The sequence below is a fragment of the Blennius ocellaris genome (assembly GCF_963422515.1).
Source record: "Blennius ocellaris genome assembly, chromosome: 12".
Lineage (NCBI taxonomy): Eukaryota > Metazoa > Chordata > Actinopteri > Blenniiformes > Blenniidae > Blennius > Blennius ocellaris.
In genome coordinates this window covers 4,556,761-4,584,151 of record NC_137661.1, presented here as the reverse complement: position 1 = coordinate 4,584,151, position 27,391 = coordinate 4,556,761, and the positions used below count along the sequence as shown (strand labels likewise).

Genomic DNA, 27,391 nt, shown 5'->3' with positions numbered 1-27,391 from the left:
AATATCGGTATCGGATTTTTACAACTGATATTGGAATTTCCGAGTCTGCATGAACGCAGCATGGGACGTTTACGGGCGCGCGCTTGATGACGTTTAACAACAACAAGTACAACACGCTGGACTCGTGGCTAAGAAGGAGAAGCCCGGTGAATGAAATGTCCGTGGAGGACTGGAGGCTCAACCAGGTCCTCTTCCCTGCTGGGCCAGTACCTGACTGCACCCTGCACCAGTGTTGACAGTGAACCAGTGTTCAGCACTGGTACCAGTACCTGACTGAACCCTGCACCAGTGTTGACAGTGAACCAGTGTTCAGCACTGGTACCAGTACCTGACTGCACCCTGATCCAGTGTTGACAGTGAACCACTGTTCAGCACTGGTACCAGTACCTGACTGCACCCTGCACCAGTGTTGACGGTGAACCACTGTTCAGCACTGGTACCAGTACCTGACTGCACCCTGCACCAGTGTTGACGGTGAACCAGTGTTCAGCACTGGTGCCAGTACCTGACTGCACCCTGCACCAGTGTTGACGGTGAACCAGTGTTCAGCACTGGTACCAGTACCTGACTGCACCCTGCACCAGTGGTGACAGTGAACCAGTGTTCAGCACTGGTGCCAGTACCTGACTGCACCCTGCACCAGTGTTGACGGTGAACCAGTGTTCAGCACTGGTACCAGTACCTGACTGCACCCTGCACCAGTGGTGACGGTGAACCAGTGTTCAGCACTGGTACCAGTACCTGACTGCACCCTGCACCAGTGTTGACGGTGAACCAGTGTTCAGCACTGGTACCAGTACCTGACTGCACCCTGCACCAGTGGTGACAGTGAACCAGTGTTCAGCACTGGTGCCAGTACCTGACTGCACCCTGCACCAGTGTTGACGGTGAACCAGTGTTCAGCACTGGTACCAGTACCTGACTGCACCCTGCACCAGTGTTGACGGTGAACCACTGTTCAGCACTGGTGCCAGTACCTGACTGCACCCTGCACCAGTGTTGACGGTGAACCAGTGTTCAGCACTGGTACCAGTACCTGACTGCACCCTGCACCAGTGTTGACGGTGAACCAGTGTTCAGCACTGGTACCAGTACCTGACTGCACCCTGCACCAGTGTTGACGGTGAACCACTGTTCAGCACTGGTACCAGTACCTGACTGCAGCCTGCACCAGTGTTGACGGTGAACCAGTGTTCAGCACTGGTACCAGTACCTGACTGCACCCTGATCCAGTGTTGACAGTGAACCAGTATTCAGCACTGGTGCCAGTACCTGACTGCACCCTGCACCAGTGTTGACAGTGAACCAGTGTTCAGCACTGGTACCAGTACCTGACTGCACCCTGCACCAGTGTTGACAGTGAACCAGTGTTCAGCACTGGTACCAGTACCTGACTGCACCCTGATCCAGTGTTGACAGTGAACCAGTGTTCAGCACTGGTAGCAGTACCTGACTGCACCCTGCACCAGTGTTGACAGTGAACCAGTGTTCAGCACTGGTACCAGTACCTGACTGCACCCTGCACCAGTGTTGACAGTGAACCACTGTTCAGCACTGGTACCAGTACCTGACTGCACCCTGCACCAGTGTTGACGGTGAACCAGTGTTCAGCACTGGTACCAGTACCTGACTGCACCCTGCACCAGTGGTGACAGTGAACCAGTGTTCAGCACTGGTGCCAGTACCTGACTGCACCCTGCACCAGTGTTGACGGTGAACCAGTGTTCAGCACTGGTACCAGTACCTGACTGCACCCTGCACCAGTGGTGACAGTGAACCAGTGTTCAGCACTGGTACCAGTACCTGACTGCACCCTGCACCAGTGTTGACGGTGAACCAGTGTTCAGCACTGGTACCAGTACCTGACTGCACCCTGCACCAGTGGTGACAGTGAACCAGTGTTCAGCACTGGTGCCAGTACCTGACTGCACCCTGCACCAGTGTTGACGGTGAACCAGTGTTCAGCACTGGTACCAGTACCTGACTGCACCCTGCACCAGTGTTGACAGTGAACCAACACTGGTGCAGGGTGCAGGGGGGGGGGGGGTGATGCCACAGTCGAGGCGGCAGTGGCACTTTGTGTGTCACGGCAGACTGATCGCTGCTGGAATGTACATTTTGTCCAAACACTGGCATTCCTGCCATCAGCCCTGTCTGCAGCGCTGCACTGGAACATTTCTACATCCACATTTACTCACATCCCCATCCGGCCTGCTTCTATCGAGCTTCTTACAAACATGCTCACTATTTATTTATTATTTCTTTTAACAATAATTTTTATGATTATTCACTTGCTATTTATTTTTATGACAAAAGTCATTCTTAATAGAGTGATACTGATTTTCACCACAAAGCTTCCCACATGTGTTTTTAATGTATTTTGGCTGCTTTGACCCAAACTGCCCATCATTGTGCAGGTTTGATAACGATTCATCCTATTCAAGCAGCGTAAAAGCATCAATTTTAGCAACTGTAATTGCGTTGATTTGTGGGGAGCAATTACTGGTAAAAGCAGTGCAATTAGAGGAAATGGTGATAATGATGCAATACAGAAGATATTAATGAAAATTGTATATATCAAATTGTATAATGAATACATTTATTTGGGGATTCCTTTATGTTTTTAAAGATGGACTTTCCCAAAACGACATGAGACCATTTTAAATTACAGTATCTTTGAGACCCATGATGCATGAAATTCGTTGTGAGTCACTAAAATATATGTGGGAAAAGGTGAAATTATGTCCAGACGTTTGTCGCACAAGCACACAAAGAGAAACTTCCATATTGTGTGAGATTAACCATCTAATTATTTCTTCCTTTGAGCACCGAACTGAGACGTGACGACTCCGAGGACACAGAGTGCAATTTTAAGTTAAATCTTCTTCATCCCCAAGTTTTTTGTTTTTTTAATCTTTAACTGAAACTTGTAACAAAGTATCAAACTTGTGTTTGATAAGCAAAAAAGGAAATCTTGTTTTGTGAATGATTTAATAGGTTGAATTTTCTTTCTTTTTTTTAAGTGAAGATAAAATGCATGTTTATTTGAATTGAAATGTTTAAAATAAATGTATTTATATCAGGTCTGCTGGCTGCTTGAATGAGAAGCAGTTGGACTTTGTGTCGTTCTCCACTAATGCCCCACTTTTATTTTGGAAAACCACACAATAAAGGGTGGCGGTGTATAGGTGGGAGTCAATGTAACTCTCTACTGACTCTATATCGTGTTCAGAAAGTCTTATTTATTTCTGTTGAACACAACTTCTAAGAACTTTTGTCATCATCCAGTTGTTGAATTGCTGAAATGAACTTGAAGAGAGGTTACCGTCGTAGAAAAAGATCATTTGGAGTTTTTTTCTTATCTAGATTATTGCTGTTTTAATTAGTTTTGTTGCATTGATTTTCCATCTTCATACCACATTTGTATTATTTGTCAGACCACTGCAGTTCTCACCATGAGGAGGCCTCACAGCGCCACCAGCAGGTGGGAATTCCGTGTCTCGGCCGGTCCAATGAGCTGTGAGGGCACGTAGACACACTGGGAGTCAATCACAGCTCCAGCTGTGATTGACTCCTTCAGTAAAACACCGGCTACATCTCATCAGTACGTGCCTGCAGATCTTATAAATCGTGGCCCCGGATGCTCTGGCCATTTGAGCCGTGACAAACGAATTCTGGTTTGCGCCTCCGAAGAGCTCGGTGTTGAGAAAATATTTACTGTGCGTGTAAAATTCGTCCAGGGGGTGGCCGGCTCATTTCTCATGAAGGTTAGCAACGGTGGACATCTGGTGAAACTGTAGCCCACAGCTGTCGCCAGCCTGACATCTCCTTGCTCTCAAATTTATCTCCCGCCACCGGGACATCTGCGTACAACATGCCAGCCATATCAGGGGCATATCTGTGCTCTGCCGGGAGGTGGCTGGGGACGCAGGCTGAAGCAGCCTCCGCCGCTGCAGGGCTGGAGGTGGGTCAGAAATGAAGGGTGAGCCGGGGCACTCATTTAGTGTCAAGCCATCGCATTCTTCCCTCCTGTGCCGGGGGTCAGGCTGAGGGACGGCCAGAGGAGGGCTGTCTTTAGACTGACATCTTAACCTCCCTCATAAACTGCAGCGCTCGCTGGAGAAACAGACCCTTGAGGCGGCGATGGCCACCGGCTCAGACCAGTGTGGTTAACATTCTTAGAGGATAATAACACTATTTTGACATGTGGCTCATGAGAGGTGTGCTTTCTCACTGGAGCAGTTTTGTATTACTGATTTTCTATTTGAGGGCTGAGCGAACAATGTTGGAGCATAAAAAACAGATCTAGATTGTTGTGTTTTGAGGGTCCAGGCCTTCTTGGCTCTTACAGTTAAAATTATTGACATATTTATCATTGTTTTGCTTGTTTCTTATGACAGTCACAAAACCCTGGTCAAAGCCTGGAAATAGAACTGATCACTTTACACAGTGGTTTGATGAGAGACAGCTGCTGGTGCTGCCCCATGAACCCATCATCTACTGATGCTGCAATTTCAGCCAATATATTTCCCGTGACAGTAGTGGATGTTTGTCACAATACATTTTGATTCAACAGAACATGCTCACCTGAAGGAAAAAAACCCAAAGCAGATCATTTTACTGTCTATTCCATATTGTGACAGTGCATTTATTACGGCTTCGACTCACAATCAGACTGGTGATTCAGCAGTTTCAAGATGTTCTGCATCACAATAAAAGAATAAAAGTAATGTTGATGGTAATACTGTTTCTCTATTAACAATAACATTGCTGAATAAAGAGCATTAAAGTCAAATTTCAAATACTTTACACAGATTTAAGTATTTAAATTATATATATATATTTTTTTTCTTTTTTTTTTTCTGAAACAACAAATGTTGCCTTGATGCAATAAAATCTCAAACTCCATCAATCCCAGCCGCCACTGCTGCGTCAGTGTTTAGGGTGGGGTCTGTGTGGCTTCATGTCTACTAATCCACCAATACCTTAATTGCCAGAGGTCAAATTAGGGACAGCGATTTATTGGAGAGATTTTTTCTTAAATATCTTCTTTGCCATATTAGTAATTTAAAGTCAAGAAGTCACAAAGGCTTGATTTTACCCTCTAATGCAGGAGTATCCAACACTTTTTAGTTCAGTGGTGAAATAGTGCCAAAATAATCTTTAATTTTAAACTTTAAACTAGCGTGGTAATAAAAGGGTATTCAGAATGAAAATGTCTGTATTTTTTAGCAAATCTAATTAATCACTGCTGAAAATTACAACAATTTCAACAGTAAGCCAATTTGAACAAAACCTTCTGGCGCGAACATTAAAATGTCCAGAACGCATCTCCTAAAGCTGCTGCTTTATGGCTGTTTTTACAAACTTACCCTGACAGCATGGCTTTGTGTAACGAGGTCATTATCTTTCAGTTCCATATCTCAGCTCGGATTTTAATGTTTGTTTGTTTTTTTTTTTTTTAAGTTTCTTTGAAACTCTTGTCATTGTTTGGTGTTATGGCGGATTTGAGCCTGTTAAGGGGCCGGGTTTGGCCCACAGGCCTTATGTTGAACACCCCTGCTCTAATGTGCCACTTTTATTCTGAGAGGTGGAGTTTTAGTTTGTAGGATCAGCCTCTTGAGTTCAGATGGAATCGCTGCAGTGTTCAAAAATTGTTTTGAAGTGGTAAAATACAGATTTCACCTATAAAGTTTTCTTTAATTTGCCACTCACTCCTTTTATTACTTCAAATAGCAGCTCACTCTACAGTATTTTCACACAAAGTATGTACTTTTCTTAATGGGTGTTTGCTGCCTGAGATCCTTTAGTAATGTCTGGTAATGTTTACTAAAGCCATTTTGCAACCTTAGTGTTGAAGTTTGATTTAAATTATTATTATTATTATCATTACGTGATGGGCAATGCAAGGTTATGAAACTTGCTTAATTTTAAAATACAATTTGGCCGCACAGCAACCTCGCACACCTTTTATGCTCACAACAGGATTTGGCAGAGTTCAAAAGTCTAAAACTGTCCAACACAAACTCACCTGATAGCTCTCCTGCATAGTCCCTGGTGAATATACTGAGGGCCACAGCACAAGGTCACATTTACAAACAACAGTGTCTCTGCTGACGCCGCAATACAGGACTTTTAACATGTCTTAAATAGCTTTGTTTGTTTGACTTGAGAGATATAGTGTTTATGTCCACGGGAAGTTTGTTGATGAAGGCATGCAGAAGCTTCCTCTTGTTGGCTCGCAAAGTTAAAATAATTAACAGTAGGAAATAATATTGTGGTCAACATAAATAAATCAGTGTTTTCCATTGCAGCAGTAAAAAACTTTCATGAGCATCGGATTGCAGACAGTTATTGAGACAATCTCAATCAATTGATCCCTGTCTCCTCACATACATACACAGATGTGTATGTATGTGAGGAGTTTAATACGAATATTTGTGTGTGTGTGTGTGTGCGCGTGTGTGTGTTCGGCAGCCTTTCCAGCAGCTTGTCATCAGAGCTTTAGTGCCCTGCTGCTGGCTGCCTGCTCACCATCTAATGGGGCGGCCGCCCTAAACCCAGGAGCCGGCCGACTGACATGGTCACACAGCTTCTCCTCTCGTACACGGTCAGACGTGCGACAGGCGGCAGGGACTGTGGTCGGCACGGACCCGGTGAGCGGCCCACTCTCTCCAGCTGAGCTGTGTGGCTACCAGTGTGGTGGTTTTGCGTGTACGGACTTGAAGTGGAGCTCACTTGACGCTTTCACTTGACATTTCAAAACATAATCATACAGCCACGCAGCAGGGAGGTTCGTAATGACAAACTAAACTCACTGCATGAATTTCTAAAATCATTAGTCGCTCCGTATGCACATGCTTTATAGAGTCTCATCAGTTTTCAATAGCAAGCTTAGTGTGAACAAGCTTCAGAAGATGCACTCTCTTATTGATTAATACTCTCCACCCAAAGCTGGAGCATTTGTTCACTCCCCTTCAACCTCGATCACATGACAGTTTCCATTCATGCCCCAGCAAATACCAGAATCACAATTCTCTTGAAAGATGACTATGCCATTTCCAGTAAAAGTACATTTAAACATGTTTATTTTCTTTCTTGCACCATTGCAATGTTAGAGATATTATTCTGGAAAGTGCTTTTTTGGGGCAAATTAATAAACTTTATTGTCATGAATATTATTCTATGCTGAACATGTGAGTGGATGTACTCTCTCATTTGAGTGCAGAGAAGCTTTAAAAGCCCTCTTGGTGAAACTTCAGTGTGAGGACACATTCGGTTACTTGATCTGTCTGTTAGCCACGTCTAAACCTGGGATGTGATTGATGACATTTCACAAGAACACAAGTACAAAGACAGAAAAAAAACCTAATGAAGATGCCATTGTCAGATGCCATAGATATGGCATATTAGGACCCCCCCCCCCCCACCTCCTATTGGCTCCACAGGCCGTATCAACAAGCTCTATTAAAGCTGGAGACAACTGGAGGTCAGTGTTTGGTTGGGTCAAGGCATTACAATGACTTGATTTTGGAAAATATACTGATTTCAATTGAAACATGCATGATTTGTATGAGGTACTCTAGAAGTTACACAGCTGACTGGTTCCGATTTGGGAACCAAAACGTTCAATTTCCAGTTGGTTTCATACAATGTTGAAGGTTTGCTCTAATCTGCAGCTCTGAGCTGCCTAACATTGCCTTTCAACACTGTGTCAATTCTGCTTCTATAACCAGATTTCAAAATAAAAATCAACTTTTTTGACTCCATCACCCCGCATTTATAAGACAAATAAAAAGTGACAAATACAAATGACTTCCATTGACAGTATTTTAATGCAGCGATGAAACGCAAGAAAAGGTTCATTAAGCATGAAGACTTGAAACATTTATTCAAGTCTTTATTGATTCAAAACAATCATCAAATGGCAAATCAATGTGCGCAATCAACACACACCTCGATGTTAAACTGCACAAGCTGTTAATTTCCACTCCTTAAGACAAGCCTGCTAATGATCAAAATGAGGGATTAAAATAAATAGAAAATAAATGTAATTCCTCGTAAAAACAAAAAGGATGTGTGTCGGATCTGCAAGTTCCATAAACAACTAGAAAGTGCTTTTCTTCCAGTTGTTCTCACATTCAATATTAAACATTATCAATGGAAAATTTGTTGCTCATGATTTATTTTGAGCATCATGATAAATTACCTTCAAAATGCATCTTAATGATGTCAAAGGATTTATTCAAATCAACATTAAAGGAAAAACTGTTGATATTTAGCTTTAAAGCACTTTTAAAATATGTAAATTTATATAAAAAAAAAGATTTTGTGTTATCACTTGAATATTTGCTGTACGGCACCGTGGGGTCACTTTTAAAATATTGTCATTTCTGCTGTTTACATCAGAGAAAATGAGGAAAGACGTGCATTTGAACTCGTAAAACGAAAACGTCAATGAGGCGATGTAGGTAGGAGAGTTAACGTCCCTCTCTGCTTCTGTTGATCATAACTGGGTGTGTTCGACATTCTGCATGGCTGGGAAGGTTGCTGGATTTGACAGTTCTCCAAGTGTCCCATTGCCCCGAGTTCAGCGAACTCGCTTCAGACACAACAGTGACAGCTGGGAAAGGGGAGAATAAAAACAGCGTCTCCAGCTCCATTACGAGACAGCCATCCAGACCACCACCCAGTGTCTATGTAGATACAGTCCTGCACACACACACACACACACGCTCGGCCTCGCACCTTCGCTCCTTCACACTTACTGTATTCACTGCTGCCAGGGCAGCAGATGGAAAAACCAGAGGTGAGAGGAAAAAGGGGGAAGCGCCATGGAGCAGAATAAATGCTGCTGGACTTGGCCCGTTAGCAACCAGCATTCCTCTGGCAGGTGTAACATGTTTACCAAACAAACAAACGGCGCACATGTCGGAGAAGTGAAAATGGTGACTTGAAGTTGCATGACCCATGAAAAGAAGAGTGCGATCCAAGCTGGCATATTAATGAGGGCTTTGAAGGTATTTCAGAGAAATGCGAGGACTGCATGCCACACCAGGATTGCAAGAGTGTCTCGCAAAATGTGTCTGATGTTACTCGCTCCGAGCATCCAAGGCAGCTCTGGTTGTTAGCCGGGGCCATCCAGGGTCACAGGCGCTGATGGGCGGTTTTTAAACCTCTCACTTTGCCGATCACATTCCACTTCGGGGCAGTGCGACCATCGCGTTGCATCAAAACCAAGCAAAATAACCACTCGGACCTGTCGAACCAGACATGGAGATTTCCACCGAGGCACAGTGGCCTTGACCTACAGCGCGACCACTTACAACCAACTGGACCTGTTTTATTAAGGCGATTCCACTAAATGTTGCTTTCATTCACTTAATCCTGCTTCACAATCTGGAATAAGACCAACAACTCTCCACAGAGCAGGAAACGTCTCGATTATTAGTTTTATTTTAAGCTGAGGACCTGCAGAAACTCAACACACCATCATATCGTATCCAATCCCCTTTCAGATGCACACTTGTGTCATTTCATTAGTTTGATGTTCTGCTGGTGGAAAATAATTGAAGTGAAGCGCAAGCCATATTATCTAGCCCGAGGCGCCAGCTTACCTTTCCAGAAAGGAATGCAATCATTAGCTTTGAAAGTCATTTATCTTGTGGGTTTGTGTGCTCCTCTTCCACAAAGCCACGATGTTCACTCACTTTGCAGCAGTTAAATGAGGCGACACCAAAGGGTCAAAAAGTTGCTGCTTTGGGGTCAATCATTAAATATCACGCGTGGGTACCATCAACAAAATCCACAGCTAACCTTTACTGTCCTGTTGTGAAACCAAATGATGTTTTGAAGCTGTTCAATTTATAAGTGAAAAATAACAAATTGTGCCATTCCCACTTGTGTGTTTGGAGTTTCCATGTTTAAATAGCGACCAAAACACCTGCAGATAAATGACAACATGGTGAAACGATGCTTGTAAAAAAAAAAAACCATCTATATTTTCTTCAGAAAATGTGTCAAATCAGACGACTGAGGTCCAAACATTCCCACTTCAGTTATCTGTACAGGTCACCTGGTCACAGCTCTCTCCTCACTAGGAGGGGTTCTGACTTCTGGCTCGCTGTGGAGTCTGCATGTTGTCCCAGTGCATCCTCCCACAGTCCCAACTCCAAGCTCATTGGATTTATCAGTGGCTCTTTATGTCCCATTTTGCTCATGTTCAGTTATTTTTTATTGATCCTTGAGGGTGAATTATTTCTCTGTATTGAAGCCATCCCATTCAAAGTTCACCCAACACCTTAACTGCTGGCGCTCAGAGCAGAGGGACACTGCAGGGAAGAACCCAGGGTGCGCTGGAGGGTCAAAGGCCATTCTGGGGGACCCTGTCAGCCGGGGGATTTGAACCTGTCACAGGAGCTCCAGGCTCCCTCTTCCCCTTGGTATCGTCCACTTTTCAAGCCTTTCACTTTTGCCAATAGACAAACTATGTGCATGTTTAGCAGAACTATTTAGAAATAACTCATCACATTGTGGGACAGTGATGTTTCTAACTTCTAAATTCCATTGAGACACAATCTTTATGCTATTAATCGTAGAAGTTTGGTAATTCGGTAACACAGAATGTATGACAAATACATAAGTTGTTGTGACTATAAAAAGTGTTTGTTTAGAATTTGACATTTTCTGATAAACTCATTCACACGAGTTCTCAGTTTTGGGCCTTTTTTCATCTTATCTTCTGTATCTTAAAACAAATTCAAACATTTGTGGTCAAATTATGGTTGTAATATTTTTTTTTTTTAATTTTCTGATGGATTTTTGGTGGAGGATCGTTTAAATTGTTCACTCCGTTATCATTTTGAGTCAACTTGTTGACTTTGCTGTCCGATGGTTTTATTATAATTGAATTCATTTCCTTCATTACATTTTGCATCTCTGATTTTTTCCCCTCACTTTGTTTCATCACAATGTTGTTTGTCCGTTATTGTTCTCATTGTGGTTTGTGTTCACCCTGCCATATTTTAGCAGTTTGGATCATTTAAGATTGCTCATGTTCCCCTTTCTTCCTTTGAGGTAGCTTTGTAGTTGTTTCATACCTTTTTGATGTAATTTTTGTTGCTTGGTGGTGAATTTGTGGGTTTTTTTTCCATTTATTGATGCCCATTTTCTATCTTTTTGTTCATTTTTCATCACTTGGTGACAGTTGGACATTTCTTTGATGACATTGGTGTTTCTGTAGTTGTTAGATGTCACCCTGTGGCGACTTTGTTGTTGCTTTGCTCTTTTATCATCTTTTGAGCACAGGATTTCTCTTTGCTGTCCAGGATGCAAACTGCTTGACTCAAATGTTCCTTATGGGGTTTTGTTTTTGTTTTTTTTGGTCACACTTTGGCGTGACTTTAGTTGACTTTTGATACCTTTTGTGATAACTATGAAATGACATGCTTCTTAGTTGGTGTTCTTGTTTGGCTAGATGTTTTTGTTTCAAATGTATTTTTGCTTTTTATGAACTTTGTGTCTTGTTGGTTATTTCCTGTTGTGATCATTTAGCAGGTTTTAGGTTTTTTTTTGCAGTCGTCTCAAGTGCTCCTTGAGCTGTGAGAACACAGTGTTCGTAACATCTTGAGAAAACAAAGCACTCATTCAGTTGTTGCACCTTGAGGGCAGAACATAATGATCTGTAATGCGTAAAATAGAGAAAATCATCTGAGGACAAAGATGGCTCTTGCACAGAAACACACCCACAGTCCCCAACATCTCCGGCGTGTACATCTGCGCAATATTTTTCCTATATTCTGGCATGAAGTACAGGTTGCATCACATTTCCATGTTCCCCCATAAAGCCATGCTCGAAGAATGCTTCTTAAATAAAGATTGAAAAAAGAACAAAAGAAAAAGGAGAGGCCATTTTCAACATGACACAACATGTGAGCTACACTAAATACTATTTTCACAAACATCACATTGGGAAGTCCTTCATTTTTCCAAATAACTTGTGACGTGACTGGCACTTCACCCACAGATAACAAAGTCATGTCAATTAAAATATGTCGTAATTACAGCCTTAAATTGGATCCATGGAAACCAAACAAAATAACTCGCCCGCGCCCAGCGAGCAGATTCCTTGGCTGGCCGAGTGTGTAAACTTGGAAGGGTCTAAGGTGGGAAGCTTTACAAGCGTTGGTTTATCTGGCAGTTAATCCTGTTTTCAGAACGTCTTTTACAACTTAAAGAGCAGAAATATGGATGAGGCGCTTCGCTGCAGGCCAGAGCTGCGCTTGATCCTGGGTAAATGACACGTCCCTCACTCTGGAGAAGAAACATGTTAACCCCTTCAAACCCTGAGGTGATGATACACGATACCGAAGGTGCTGAACTTCGCGATACTTTCCCTCGCAGAATTACAGCTGCGTGTATTCCTGTGACATTCACTACTTAACCTTGTTTCCTGATGAGAATGCCTTAAGTGAGACTAAATAGTGCAGGATTACTTTTGTATTCACTGGTATTTTCCATTGAATGAAAAACAACAAAATGACAGCAATTGAAGTTATCATCGTTACAGTGATTACAAACAGTTTGGGGTAATGTGTAAAACCTGGATAAGAGGAAGACTCCCCTGGAATTCTCTCATAATCATGTTCTCATCAGGCAAATGTATCAAGAAAAAATAAATGAGCCTATATTGGTGGTTGTAACAAATGGAATCAGCAATGTTGACTCATTTTAAATTTGATGGCATCTGCTTGCTGAAAGAAAACTACAATTAGGTTGATTGGCAGCAGGCAACGGTTTACAGGCAACAGTTGGAGCGTTTTTCCAAAAAGTTGCACTTTCAGAGGCGTTTTCAGAAAGTTGAGTTTTCATCGTCTGCCAAGTGACGTTGACTTGGAAACGGACCTCCAGAAGGAAAAGATCGCCGTGTAAACGAGGCCTTAAGAACACTTCCAGAATGATTGAAACAAAAAGCAGAGCTGCATAATGGAAATAAGAACACATGTGAACATATCTCATGGCTTGTTAAAATATAATGAAGCAATGTGGTAATCAATGAACTGAATCTAACTCATGATTTCTTTTTTCAGGACCACAAACAATGTGTTTTGTGAAAAAGCGAGGAGAGGAACCATCCAGCTTGTTAACAGAGGTCAGTTCAAAAGGCTAAACCTCTGATTAACTGGGGTAACATTTGTGCCTCAGTTTACACACGAAAAACGCAGAATTGATGCTGGAAATGGGCACACCAAACAAATAAGTTCCACCTTGGGAGCCGTTATCGCAAAGTGACATTTTCAGTATAAACAGACCCACGTGGAAAGGGGAAAATGGGGTAGATGCCTGACTTCACAGTCTTGCGTGGAGTGACGCACTTTGTTCGCTGAACTCTTGTCATCCTTCCTTTTCAGACGAAGGCTTGCCGTTCTGCAAAAGAAACCCATTTGTTGTCCTTCTTTGTTTTGGTCCGTGAGTAAAAGATACAGACTCTTTTGTTAATCTTGACAGCTAAGCTTTCCCCTCTTTCCCTCTCCAGCCTGGTACAGCCAGCACGTGACAGCGCTGTGTACGTTTGCCTTTTAGCCAATGTCACAATCCCTCCTCCTATCACTCGTGAATTCAGGCAGTTGCCAAATCCACCAAAACTAAAGTGGCAATAAAAGAAGTAGTGGTGTTTGTATGATGAAGCAAAGGCATTGCAATTCAGTATGTTTTATCCTTTTAAAAAGGCAGCGTTTATAGCTCTGTAATAGGGAGACACATGACACCACACAAGGAAGAGCGCACGCAAATCAAGGGGAAATTCCTGCACTGTAAAAATACACTACAAATGATAAAACTAAGCTGACAAATGTTCCTCTATGCTCCAGTGAATCTCTAAGGGGCTGACTGGCACAGGAATGAGCTTTTAACACACACACACACACACACACACACACACACACACACACACACACACACACACACACACACACACACACACACACACACACACACACACACACACACACACACACACACACACACACACACACACACACACACACACGGGGGAGGAAGAAAGGCGTCCCATTGCAAAAGAGTTGAATTACCATATCACTGAGGAGCAAATACAAAGCTCCTTGAGAGCAGCGGGGATCCGTCATCTTGAGAAGAGCAGTGTTGAAATGTGGATATTTCTGAGTGCTCACACACCACACACTGGTATTAGAGCAGAGGGGGGGGGGGGGGGGGGGGGGGGGGGGGGCTATCACACAGTTGTTTAACATCCTGAGAAGCGGAGCGAACAAACATGAACCTGAGTATGGAATACAATTTGGTCAATGTTTGTGGGATTCAAAGTTGCTTCAATTAAACAAGCTGGAATTCAAGACTTAGAACAGAGCAAACAGTAAAGAACAACAGCGCAAACTAGAAGAGTACATGGAAGAGTTCAGAAGCCAAGGTTTCCTCGGGCCATGCTGTATCCCAGCTTGTTTTGGTTTCCAAGGAAGGACATGGCACCCACATAGGCCTCGATAGTGATGGGCTGGTTCAGGACCAGGATGCCGTTGGCTTTCCCGGGGACTGGTCTTAAGGCGTGGCCTTCCTGCGCTGCATCCTTCAGCTGGTCCCGAAAGTTATGGATCTGTGGAGAGGAAGACAGGAGGTTTAGCTTCTTCACAACGCTCCGTGCTGCTCTTCCTGGTCAGGGTGCAGCATGGAACACAGCATGGAACACAATATAGAATAAGTGTTTCAAAGGAAAAACCTTAATTTTTGATAGTGACAGCCTGAGAATTGGTCTGAACAAGATTAAATAAAAATTAGCCAGCCACCCTTTTCACAACTTTTTCTTCCTTCAAAATATGTCTGCCTGTGTACCTGGAGGTAGAGAAACATTTACTGACAACGATCATCCATGACATTGAGAAAACCATTGTGTAGGTCGTCCTTGTTGCTTTCATGGTATCTGGCACACAGTTGTCGGCAGGAGATCCGACAGTCACCTAAAACCGCGGTTCCGCCACTCTGTTTGTTACGGGGCGCTTCCCGAGTGGCCCCACTGACAACAGTTGTGGACGGTAGTGAAAGAACCATAACCAGTAGTGACTTTTTTATCACTCGTGCGTTGAGGTAAAGTAAGCAAGTAAAGTAAGCAAAACTTTATTTATACAGCGCCTTTCACAGACCAAGGTCACAAAGCGCTTCACAGTTTCAGTAAAAACATAAATAGGAATAAAATGCAAATACAGATTTAAAAGGCCAAGACAACACATTGATATACATAACATCCCTAAAAGAACTAAGCGAAAGCCTGAACAAATAAATAGGTCTTAAGTTGACCCTTGAAGGAATCAACAGACTTAAGAGAACGCAGAGAGAGCGGGAGATCGTTCCAAAGCTTGGGAGCAACAGCCTGGAAGGACCTGTCTCCTCTGGTCGTGAACAGAGTACGTGGAACCATCAAGAGGTTCGAATCCACAGACCTCAGAGCCCTGGCTGGGGCGTAAGGCTGGATCAGGTCTCTGATATAAGAAGGAGCCTGACCGCGCAAAGCTCTGAAGGTTAAAACCAGAATTTTGAAATTGGTCCTGTAGGACACCGGCAGCCAATGGAGAGCTTTAAGGACAGGGGTGATGTGCGTCCTCCTGTTTGTGCGGGTCAGGATTCTCGCTGCAGAGTTCTGCACTAACTGCAGGCGAGACAACTCCTTCTCGTTTAGACATGAAAACAAACTGTTACAATAGTCTAAACGCAAAGACACAAAAGCATGAATAATCACCTCCAAATCATTTTGCGAAACCATTTTCCTGACTTTGGAGATTCTCCTCAGCTGGAAAAAGCAGTTCCTAGTCAGCTGTTTACAGTGTTGCACCAGCGACATGTCTTTGTCAAGAAAAACACCAAGGTTCCTTAGGCTAAGTTTAACAGACTGGCCTAAGTCACCTAAGTGCTGGGTTATCCCTGGAATTAAATCGTCAGGGGCTATAACCAATGTTTCTGTTTTATCTGTATTTAGCTGCAAAGAGTTTTCACTCAGCCATTTCTTGATTCCAGCTAAACAATGGACCAAGGAATCAAGCCTGTGGAGCTCAGTTGGCTTAAAAGTGCAGTAGAGCTGGATATCATCGGCAAAGATGTGGTAGGATACATCACAAAAACTCTGGATGATTTTCCCTAACGGTAGCAAATACAACAAAAACAATACAGGACCTAAAACAGAACCTTGAGGGACTCCACATAACACGTCTGCTGATTCAGACCTTATCTGGTTAGCTGTCACACTAAAGCTGCGACCAGAAAGGTAAGAAGTGAACCACTGAAGAACTGACCCTGACAGTCCTACTTCGTCCCTCAGTCTTCTCAGCAGGATCTGGTGGTCGACAGTGTCAAAGGCTGAGGACAGATCCAGGAGAACAAGAACAGTGCACTTTTCGGAGTCAGCGGACATCATGATGTCACTGGACACTTTCAGTAGGGCCGTCTCCGTAGAGTGATGTTTACGAAAGCCAGACTGAAATGTCTCGTGCATGTTGTTTAGATCCAGGAATACTGACAGCTGTTCCGAGACCACCTTCTCAAGGATCTTGGACAAAAAAGGGAGCTTGGAAATAGGCCTGAAATTACTGAGCTCAGTCGGGTTTAAGCCTTCCTTCTTAAGTAGTGGCTCTACTATGGCATGTTTAAAGGCATTAGGAAACACGCCTGAGGAAAGCGAGAGGTTCACCATTTTGGTGACCCAGGGGCCAATTACCTCAAAAACTATACAAAAAAGCCTGGATGGGAGGACGTCAGATGAACAAGAGGATGGTTTCATTTTTGTCACCAACGTCAAAATGTCAGCAAGAGACACAGACTTAAAGGAAGACCACAAGCTAGGGGCCGGCTCAGTGACAGCAAGGGGACCCCTCAAAACGGGAGGGATTTTCTCCTTGATCAACTTAATTTTCTCAGTGAAAAATCTCAAGAAGGAATTACTGTCTGCTTCACAAAATACAGGGGTAATTGGAGCATCCGGACAAACAAGAGAATTTATAGTGTCAAACAACACTTTGGGATTCTTCTTATTTAGTGAAACCAGTTTTCGGATATAGTCCGATCTGGCATTCTCCATCATTTCATTGAGTGAGGCCACAAGATCTTTCAGATGAAGTCTGTGCACCTCAAGGTTTGTCGATTTCCACAGACGCTCAGTCTTTCGACAAAGTCTCTTCAGACCCAAGATGGCCTCATTCGTCCAGGGGCACACTGTCTTCTGTATTGACAGGTTGAATTTAACAGGAGCCACCTGATCTAAAATTTCAATACAGTGAGTATTAAAACAGTGCATGAAATTGTTCACATCGAGGCAGTCCGTGAACACAAGAGGGTCAAACATAGTAGAAAAAGAGTCTGCTGTATTTGGTGAAATAATACGCCTCTGAGACCAAACTTCTGCAGGCTTAGGCTCGGGACTGAAGCTCAGATCAAATAAAACGAGGCAATGATCACTTAAAAGGACATCATTTACAGACAGATTTGAGATGTCTAGGCCAAGTGTAAAAACTAAATCTAAAATGTGTCCTTTTTGATGTGTGGGCTTGGAAACATGCTGCTCAAAATGAAAAGCTTCCGACAGTGATAAAAGTTCCATTGCGGGGCAAGACGAGCTGTCATCAATATGAAGGTTAAAATCTCCAAGAATCAAAACAGATTCCAAATTTATTATGGAGGATAAAAAGTCACTAAAATCCTTTAAAAACACTGCAGCAGGGCCAGGAGGGCGGTAGATCAACACACAGTAAAATGGGTTGGAAGAACCCACCTTGACCATCTGGCACTCAAACGAAGGGAAATCCTGGGTCTGTGACGTTTTGCATGAGGAATTGTCCTTGTAGACAACAGCCAGGCCTCCTCCACGACGAGAGGGGCGGGGCTTCCCCACAGCAGAGCAGCCAGGGGGACAGAGTTCATTTAGATGAATGAACTCATCCTCTTTCTACCATGTCTCCAATAGACACATTACATCCATGTCTTCTCTTATAAAAAGATCGTTCAACGAGAAGGATTTATTTGCAATAGACCGTGCATTCAAAAGGCCGAAGCGCAACGATGATGACGTCACGGAAGCAGTGTCCGCGGAGGGCAGCGTGATTGGACGAAGGGACGTCCAGCGGTCACGTGGGCTCCAGCTGGACCATGCAGGGAAAGCCGGTGTAAACACGGAAGCGCGTGGACGCGATGGGAGCCAGTACTGACCACTGCTCCAGCGCTGAGAAGGCTCCAGGACACCCGCTGCACCCGTCACACAGGAGCGGAATGCGGCGTAAGCACCGCGCCCGTTCTCCGTGGCCGAGGAAGGCAGAGCCACGGCGGGCAGCAGCGCGTCTTCGCCGGACCTGGACTCCGGAACGCGAGACTCTTTTCCTCGATTTCCTGCGGAATTTCCGAGGTGCCCGACAAAGCAGCAGGTACTCAAGTGAGTCGGGGGCGATGGTGAAGGGAGGAGGAAACGCTTGTTCGTACCCGTCCCGTGTACCAAACAGGTCCTCCATAGACTCTTTGATACTGAAGAGAGAGTCCCGATCATAGATCCGCAAGGCAGAGGCACATCCATTAGAAAAGCGGGTTGATATGATCAAATATGTTGTGGAAATGACCATTAAAAATCTGTAGAGCAAGAGGAGAGCTGAGGCACTGCCAGTCACAGGCGCCATCTTGGAAAAGTGAGGTAAGGTACGGTTCCATAGGGAGGAGCTACAATGTCGCCGTCTGCTGATTGGTCAGTGACGATCGTCATTCTGGACAAGCCGCAATATTTAAACATTTCATCAGCCATATACAACCTCCTGTTGTTGTGTACATACGCTGCTTTGTGCACATTCGTTGATGTGTTAACGGGGCTTATTGAAATGTCAGTGCTGCATCTGCCCCCTGGTGTCCTGATGAGGTGCAGCTGCTCCTCTTTATAACAGGGGAGGAAGAGACTCAGCTGGACGCTGCTGCTCAGAGTGAGACAGTTTAAGCTGTGCCACAGAGAACAGAGGCTCACGGCTTTATTCAGACGGCCACAACTTCTGCGTTGGTCCTGCCATTACTGTTGGTGTAATGACGTGGCATACCTGCGTTGTGATAACGTCGCCTACATTTAACTATACTGTCTGTGGTGGGACTGCACAACAGGGTTGGGCCTGGGTGTGCTTTGCCTGACCGTGTCATACTGCGCAGTGGGACTGAGGTTTAACAGAGAGGGTCTCGTTCATATCTAAAATGTTCTACTCTCGCTTGCTGTCCTGCATTTTTTCGGGTCTTTTTCTGGATTTTTGCGATTAGCCTCATTTCAGTGAGAATCTCACTTTGACCCATCAGAGCATGTTTGTGGTCAGTAATAATTGGTAGCCTGAAAAAGCCCTTCTTTCAAAAGGTGGATGAGCCATCTTGCTCAAGCACCACCGAAACTTAACACTCAAACGTCCAATACAGTAAAGTGGAGGTTTCTTGTGCAGGCCATCTCCCACCTCATCTTTAGGGCTGCGGTATGAGCGCCTCTGCTGTAAGTCCGCAGAGTTGTAAGGTGGAGTATCCATGGGACCATGTGCATCACTTGCCCTCTTAATGACTATGTCAACAGTTTACTGCTTTATCGTCCTTGGACCACTATTTATTTTTAAGAGATTAAAAACATCACGACTTCTTCCTTTTTAAACTTCTTTAAATTTGTAATTATTCGTGTTTCTGCCTTGAATACATCAACTGTGAATACGAAATGTTAACCTACTTCTTCATAAATCCAACCTGCTGACAGGTGCTACGATGAGTAGATGATCAATGTGTACAGATTTTAAATATTTAACTGTATGTTTATATTTTTTAACAATTGTTTCATTGTTCAATTTTTGGTAGATTTCTTTTCTATCTTTACAGGCCTCAGATTAATCCACCAATCAATCAATTATTAAACAAACTAATCAATACACCAAATATCAAAGCAACTATTTGATGATTAGGCAGGACAGTTTAAACATATAATTAATCCCTTAAAGATGCATTATCATGATTGTGGATTTTAAATATTCAGATTTATTTTTTGAAACATACATTGAGACGCCTGTCATCTGATCCCATCAGCCTCAGCTGCATTAAGTGAGAAAACCAGGAAAAAAGCTGTCAAGAAGTCAAATATTACCAGCTAAATGTCTTACCAGACAGGAAACCAGGCTACGGCCTGTTAGGCGCTTGGATTCAGCTTAAAGCACCGGAGACTTCTCTCATCTCTCGGCTACAGATTTAGAAGCTACAAGGGCAATGTCTGAAGCACACAACTTAAATATAAGTTCGTGTGATCAAGCATTTTAAAACGTTGAAAGTTGAGGGCGAAGCATGGCAATGTTCAAAGGAAGAGGGTTGCACTTGTTTTCTATTAAGCCATACGGGTGTTTTGGGTTAAATGCCATCTCCCACTCTTTTCACAAGCCAGTTGCACCTGGTTCACTGGTGGTGTGTGAGCGACCTGGAAAGCAGGTTTTTCAACCGGGTAGAATTTGTTGCCATAGAATGAGGAAAAACAACGATGGCGTTGATCATCAGTGCAGAGGAGGCTGAAAATACAACTGTCCTGTTCTGGATATTAACATTGATGAACTCATTCAGATTGACTCACTAATTCCGCTTCTGCTAGTTCCAACAAGTGACAGTGGTTAGCACTCTCTCCTCACTGTGAAAATGTCTCTGTGGCTTGTGTCCGGACTTCTATGTGATGTTTGCATGTTCTCCCCTCTGCAGGGTTTTGCTCCGAATACTCTGGTTTCTTCCAACAGGTAAAAAAAAAAAGCGGACTTTAAATTGTGTGACATTGTCAAACCCACCTTCTCCTACGTCACAGAAGCGTGTGCAACACAACAAACACTCGCAGTGCAAAAACACTGTCTATCTAATTATGTAGCTACATGGAAATTATCAACATAATGCACCATAATATTTTCAGAAAATGCAGAACTACAGACTTTTAGACCAGGTTTCTTATGTCTCAACATCATAGTGACGATGGGCCACTGATGCACAACAAATCTCCTCCATAGCTCAATCTAAAAGCAACATTCACACAAGAGAACAGATTGATGCCAGTACAGTAACCACGGTCTGGGAATGAAACAGACATCACTACTGTGCTTGGTACTCCTTTATACGCAATAGAAAACTGCTCATAAGAGCGAAAAATAACTCTTCTAACTTCTTTTTTTTTAACTTTATGTCCAAAAGTTTGATTAGACAAATGACATTTGTAATTAGGTTACATTTATTTCTACCTCTACATTTAATGAACAGAATAATATTTTACGATTGAAATGAACCTTGGGTTTGTTGAATGAATCAACAAATGGGCTTTTATGTGTTTATATAACAAAGTAATTTGTATTCATACATTTATATTAATGTTGAAAATGACGTGTTGTTGAAACATAACAATAGACAGAACCTTAAGATTATCTTGGGAGTCTTTGCTGACAAATGCATGTTTGCCATTAAGGTGGTACAAAACGCTGTTTGCGTTTTTGTTAAACAGAAAGTACCAGACAACCTGTCCTCCAAATAGTCCAGATCGTCATGGAGTCACTGAAGATACAGAAAAAGCCAAATCTTAATTAAAAGAAAGCCTGATGCAGGTATTTTTTTTGGAGAAACTACCCATTAAGCTCCACTTCACTTTACAGCATACACCTTTCTACAACTGTGTACAGTATTTAGAGGTAGAATCTACTCTGTCAGTGACTGTAATTATATTAAGAAGCCCACAACTGTTGAGCAAACTTGTTGCGAAGGCTTCATCTTCCTCCAGGTTGTGGAGGAGCCACTGCACCGATGACTCGCAGACGCTTGGAGGGATGAGTAATGGAGAAAAATGTGTGGAAGCCGCAACCTCATCACCCAAGCTGTAAAAGCAGCCTGAGAACGTGTTTTATTCCTCGCAGGTACATTTGAAGGGCTCCAGCGATGTAAGAACTGAGACAGATAATAAACAACATATTTTGGAAATTTAAAATCCTTCCAATACTGGCATTTCGAACAGATGTATTTCTTTCTAAAGAAACTGATTTATGCGTCTAATTTATGATAATTATTGGCAACATCTCAAAAGTAAAAAGAAAAACTGAGATCCAAACCAAACTCATCAAATCAGTTGAATTGTTTAGTGTTTTATTCTTAGTGAACCTGTTTCCAGGCCTTTTCATAAAAACCTGTGTCTGTCAACGTCAACTCAGTCACTGACATATGTATAATGTTGCCGTCTTCCATTCAGCGTTACAGCAGAAACGGAGGGGATCAGTTTGATACAACATGAAACAACCTCGTGGGGTGCAACCCAGTCCCGACTTTCCCTCCGCATGCTCGCTCGGTTGCTATAATTGTTCATAAACATGCTGGTTATGTTGAAATTCTTATGGAAGTCTTACAAACACATTTCGAACAGGAAACTCTAATCAGAAATATCTGACGGATTCCGACTGAGCCTAATAAAATCGGCACAGTGTCGTATATATATATTCTTTATATATACATGAATTGATGTACTGGTACCCAGATCACGGATGTGAGAATGTATTTTTTGGTGTTAAACTGAACTTTAATGCAATCCGACGTCATTTCTGTCGGATGACTAATCCAACTAAACGATGACTCCCTTTGCGTGAGTAACAAAAGATTATCATCTCTGTGACTTTTACCAGAATTACACTCAGCCACGTGGATTGAGAGAAATTAGTAGGAAAAACACTCGTTTCTTTGCCCTCAAAGAAAAGATGGTCACTCAGCTGCTGCAGCCTTCAGCAACTCAATGAAACAAGGTTTCTTGAACTGTATGGCACTGCAGTGGATAGCACTCATGGATCACAGTGACTCAATCCACAGTTCGAATCCAGGGTTTCTCTGAGGCTTTAAATGTGTATATGTTTTCCTACCACAGCCATGTGTTTGAAGTTAATCTATGACTTTAAAGTTCTGCCCAGAATAGTCACCTGTTATTAGCTAAATCGGTATACAGTGGCCCCTCACTATAACGCAGTTCAACTTCGCGTCCTCGCTGTTTCGCAGATTTATTTTGTGTTCAATTTTGCATGCTTTTTTTTTTTTTTAAGGCATATGAACGTGCACAGTCTTCTGCATGCTGATTGGCTAATGGAGAACCTGCACATTGTATTCTGTGTCCTGATTGGCTAAGGGACTGTAGACCCTTGTCAATCAATCTCCGTGCCGTGTTTCATGTAAGCGAATGCATTCGACTTGCATATACATATTGCAAATACATCAATGTCTGATCGATAGCACTGTGACTCTGAGGAGTTGTATGTTTGCAAGTTTTGTTCCTGACAAACCCCACAATGTCGACAAAACGTTCTGCACCGACAAAGGCACCTGTGGTCGCAGCCAAAAGGCAGAGGTATGTTTATGTTTTAAAATCTACAAAGGTTTCAACTGTGGGAGTGTTTAAACAAGAGAAAAATGTGAGGAAATGTTCATTCCTGTCTGCAAAAAGTGCATAAAGTGTGTGGTGAGGGGTTTTGCAGCCTTAAAACATATATAATACTTAGTTCTTAAAGGAAGCATTCTTAAAGGAACATGTGATTCTTCAGCTCTTGCCTCCATTAGTCAGTGTTTTTTTCCATGTACAAGATGCTGTGTTACTGTCATGTTCCCGCCCACTATTAATTTAAGTTACAGCACCACCAGATGGCAGGCTGCTTCCTTGCTGCAATGCTTGAGTAAACTGCAGTTTTTAACAAAAGACTAAAGCAGTGCCATTTGCAGAATGTTCACCTAGAAAATGAAAGCAAGGTTACATATAAGCTGTGTGGAAAAAAAAAAATATAAATATGATTTCACATTTCAACTCCATGAATTGTATATTGACCTGCATTGTAAATGAACCTGCTCGGCTAGTTGGAGCTCCCATCCCATCCAGTTTGAGACAACCTCACATCACTACAGCGACACAAAATTTGACTCCACTTCACTAAGCTATCACACTTAGGGCCCATTTTCAATTGAACACTCAAAAACTTTTGTTGCGTTATCCATTTAGATGACAAATGAGAACTACGGGGGGCTAACCCTAACCTCCTTAAAAGGACATGTTAAAAGTCTGTGCCCTAAAGGACTACAGTACCCATAATGCCTGTGTTTACTTGTAGTTCTGATCACTCTGAGTTTCGTTTAGTAGCTTTCACTTTTGACCTGGTCTGGTGACGTGAGAGCAGCCTCCACGGCGCACAGAATGGCCATCCTCTGTCAATCCTGTGCTAATCTCGTGTGTATGAGTGCCGTGTGCATCCTTACGACGTGAGTATAGTTTTTTTCATGAGTGGTGTGGTTCTTTCCGAGCTATTAGCCCAGAGAGAGAAGTTGCTATATTCGTGTTATCCCCATGCTATAGTGTTGCGGTCCGCTTCGGTGCTTCATATGTGCTCCTAAAGTTGCCATCCATGGTATATAGTTAAGCTATGGTCTTTTGAATAATTGTAGGTCTTATATTTAACGTATATTTTGCCCATTCTGGCATTATTTCCACAATTTGGAGAGTTATGGAAGCTGTAAGTTCATTTATAGTGTTAGAGCTCCCACACTCATGTCATCAATCATACACCTGTATGTAACCACACTCTGCCTACATGTTTATTAATATACATTTTATTGTGTTTCCCTTCCAGATAACCACACACATACACCCCAACACATTCACCGATTTCTACGCACCTTTGTTTTATCATCTCCTGTAAGCCATCCCCATCTCCATGTACCTGCCCTCCTCAATAAATCCTCTAAACTACAACACTGGAGCAACCTATTCCTTCTGACCGAGGAAGACTCAGTTGACGAGCAATCCAAAATCAGCATTGGATGCACACGGTCTCTTACAACCCCTGAAAACAAGATTTGTGGAATTTAGGGAGGGGGGGGTCTCTAAAATAAAAGACAAAGAACTGGTGCCAAGTCTGGCCCTGGCTCTGAACTACCCCCTAGTTCTTTCTGATGGAAAAGCCCCTTTGTAGGTAGCCTGGACTATCTCTTTCAAATTCTGCTGGTCATGAGTGTGTGGTGTCATTGATTGTTTTGTTGATGTTAAAGAATTTCAGAGGTTATTGTGTGCATGTTAATGCAGACTTAATTCCTTGCAGCCAGACTGGTATATTTTGGTTTAGACCAGGGGTCGGCAACCTTTAATGCTCAAAGAGCCATTTGGTCCCGTTTTCCACTGAACACAACACCCAGAGAGCCGCACGCATTTTATTTTGAAAGTCCTACCAGCAGCCCATGCCAGGAGGATACTACACACAAAACCTTCTTCACTGCGGGTTGACAACTTACAACTAATGAACTAAGCAACAAAAACACAACACAATCATTAGCAACACTACAAACCTAACATAACCCCAATAATTACATTTAAAACACGAGAAACAGAAACTCCCATAATGCATTGCAGCTATCGGCTCCTTTATTGCTACACATTATTAAAGATAAATGTGGGAGATGTGGATTGTTAGAACCATGAGTGTGATGGTGAGGCTTTAATGTCCTGTAGTTGTTGTGTAATTCACTAGAATGTTCCGTCACTCTCAACAAGTCTGCAATGAACCTCCCGGAAACGTCGGCGCTCCGCAGCGCAGCGCTTTTACTCTGAAAGGTACAGGAAGCTCCCAGCTTCAGATACCAGTTGAGCCGTGGAGCTGTGGCTCCGGCAGTCATGACCTGCAGCCGTGATTCTACGATCTTCATGCCATTATTGTTGCGTAATGACGTTACATCGCTGCGTCGTTCATGACCCGCCTACATTTGACCACTCTTTGTAGCGGGACTGCGCTCTGGGTGGCTTTGCCTCCTTACGTCCCTCCGGGATGAACTGCAGTGGGACAGACGCTCAAGGAGCCGCAGTGGAGGGACCAAAGACTCGGGAGAGAACTCCGGAGCCGCCGGTTGCCGACCCCTGGTTTAGACATAATTAAGTCACTCAGGAGATTTGGGGTTAAATTCCCGGTGGAGTTGCCACTTTATTTATTTTCTTTAAATTGACATTCATATGATGTCACGACACCCATGCAATGCCTGGGAAAGACGTACAAAAAAAGTTCAATCGCGCTTCCCTGAGGACGTCTTCTGGAAGTATAGAGACAATATCTTGTAGATGTCTTGTTCAGTGGAAAGCTGATATGTGCTGACATAAGGCAAGTAGGTGCACAGGCTTCTAATAATGAATGTGTTTTCAGTAAGTCCTTGTCAGCCACGGTATAGTTTGCACACTTGGGATAATGGTGCTGGGAGCCACTTTTTGAGAAAGGCCCACAAGATTTTCACAAATACTCTAACACCATTGTCAAGTAAATGCTGTAACGTGGCCATATTAAATAGTTCTCCTGCACATGCTCAGTAGATGGACAATAAAACAATGTTTCCTTCACAGTGTCATGACTCTCAATCCTTATTCTCCTGAGACGTATACTTTTATTTTGACAGTCTCCATATAAACAATCCAACTTGGTTGTCCACTACAATGTGTGTGTTCTCTTGTTAATGTTTACAGCTTCAATAGACAATCTCATGACCAAGAAAAGACCTATGGCAACATAAAATGTTTGACTCCACGATTTATAATGACGCTACTGCATGGACTTTGCATTTTCAATTGCAACATGGTTTTTACTGGGTAGTTCTGTCTTCTCCAACAATCTTACAACCAGATTAATATGGCTACCTTCACACTGCAGGTTTTGATGCTCAATTCCAATTTTTTGCTTGTATACCATGTTTTGCTGTGATCATTCATGTTGCATGATAAACACGACTTCAATCAGACTGCAGTGTAAACGTGATCAGACCCAACTGTTTCGGGCCCCAGAGTGCAGAAGACGCTGCTGACAGAAGTAACTATGGACGCCACACCGGGCAGCACCAGCGTTACAATATGTGACTCACTGTTTCCAGCCCAAACAAAGTAAAACCCACACGCCTCAATAACAACCAGCCCAAATCTCAGCCATTGTAGTAATCATGTTAAAACGGTGAAACTATTATATGAGTAATAATTAGGGATGTCCGATAATATCGGAGGGCCGATATTATCGGCCGATATTGACTTAAAAATGTAATATTTGGAAATATCGGTATCGGATTTTTACAACCGATATTGGAATTTCCGAGTCTCCTTGAACGCAGCATGGGACGTTTACGGGCGCGCGCTTGATGACATTTAACAACAACAAATACAACACGCTGGACTCGTGGCTAAGAAGGAGAAGCCCGGTGAATGAAATGTCCGTGGAGGACTGGAGGCTCAACCAGGCCCTCTTCCCTGCTGGGCCAGTACCTGACTGCACCCTGCACCAGTGTTGACAGTGAACCAGTGTTCAGCACTGGTACCAGTACCTGACTGCACCCTGCA

The 27,391-nt window shown here is 43.2% G+C and overlaps 1 protein-coding gene across 1 annotated transcript in view; it reads right to left on the bottom strand.

The window, feature by feature from the left end:
- Window positions 1-14,245: 14,245 nt before the first annotated feature.
- The window catches only part of tprg1 (tumor protein p63 regulated 1), a 47,609-nt gene continuing 34,463 nt past the window's right edge, over window positions 14,246-27,391 (bottom strand). Inside the window, exon 6 of the mRNA XM_080506630.1 lies at window positions 14,246-14,626. Within this exon, the coding sequence (XP_080362756.1) occupies window positions 14,432-14,626 (195 nt within the window). The 3' untranslated portion in view covers window positions 14,246-14,431. The remainder of the gene's footprint in view (window positions 14,627-27,391) is intronic.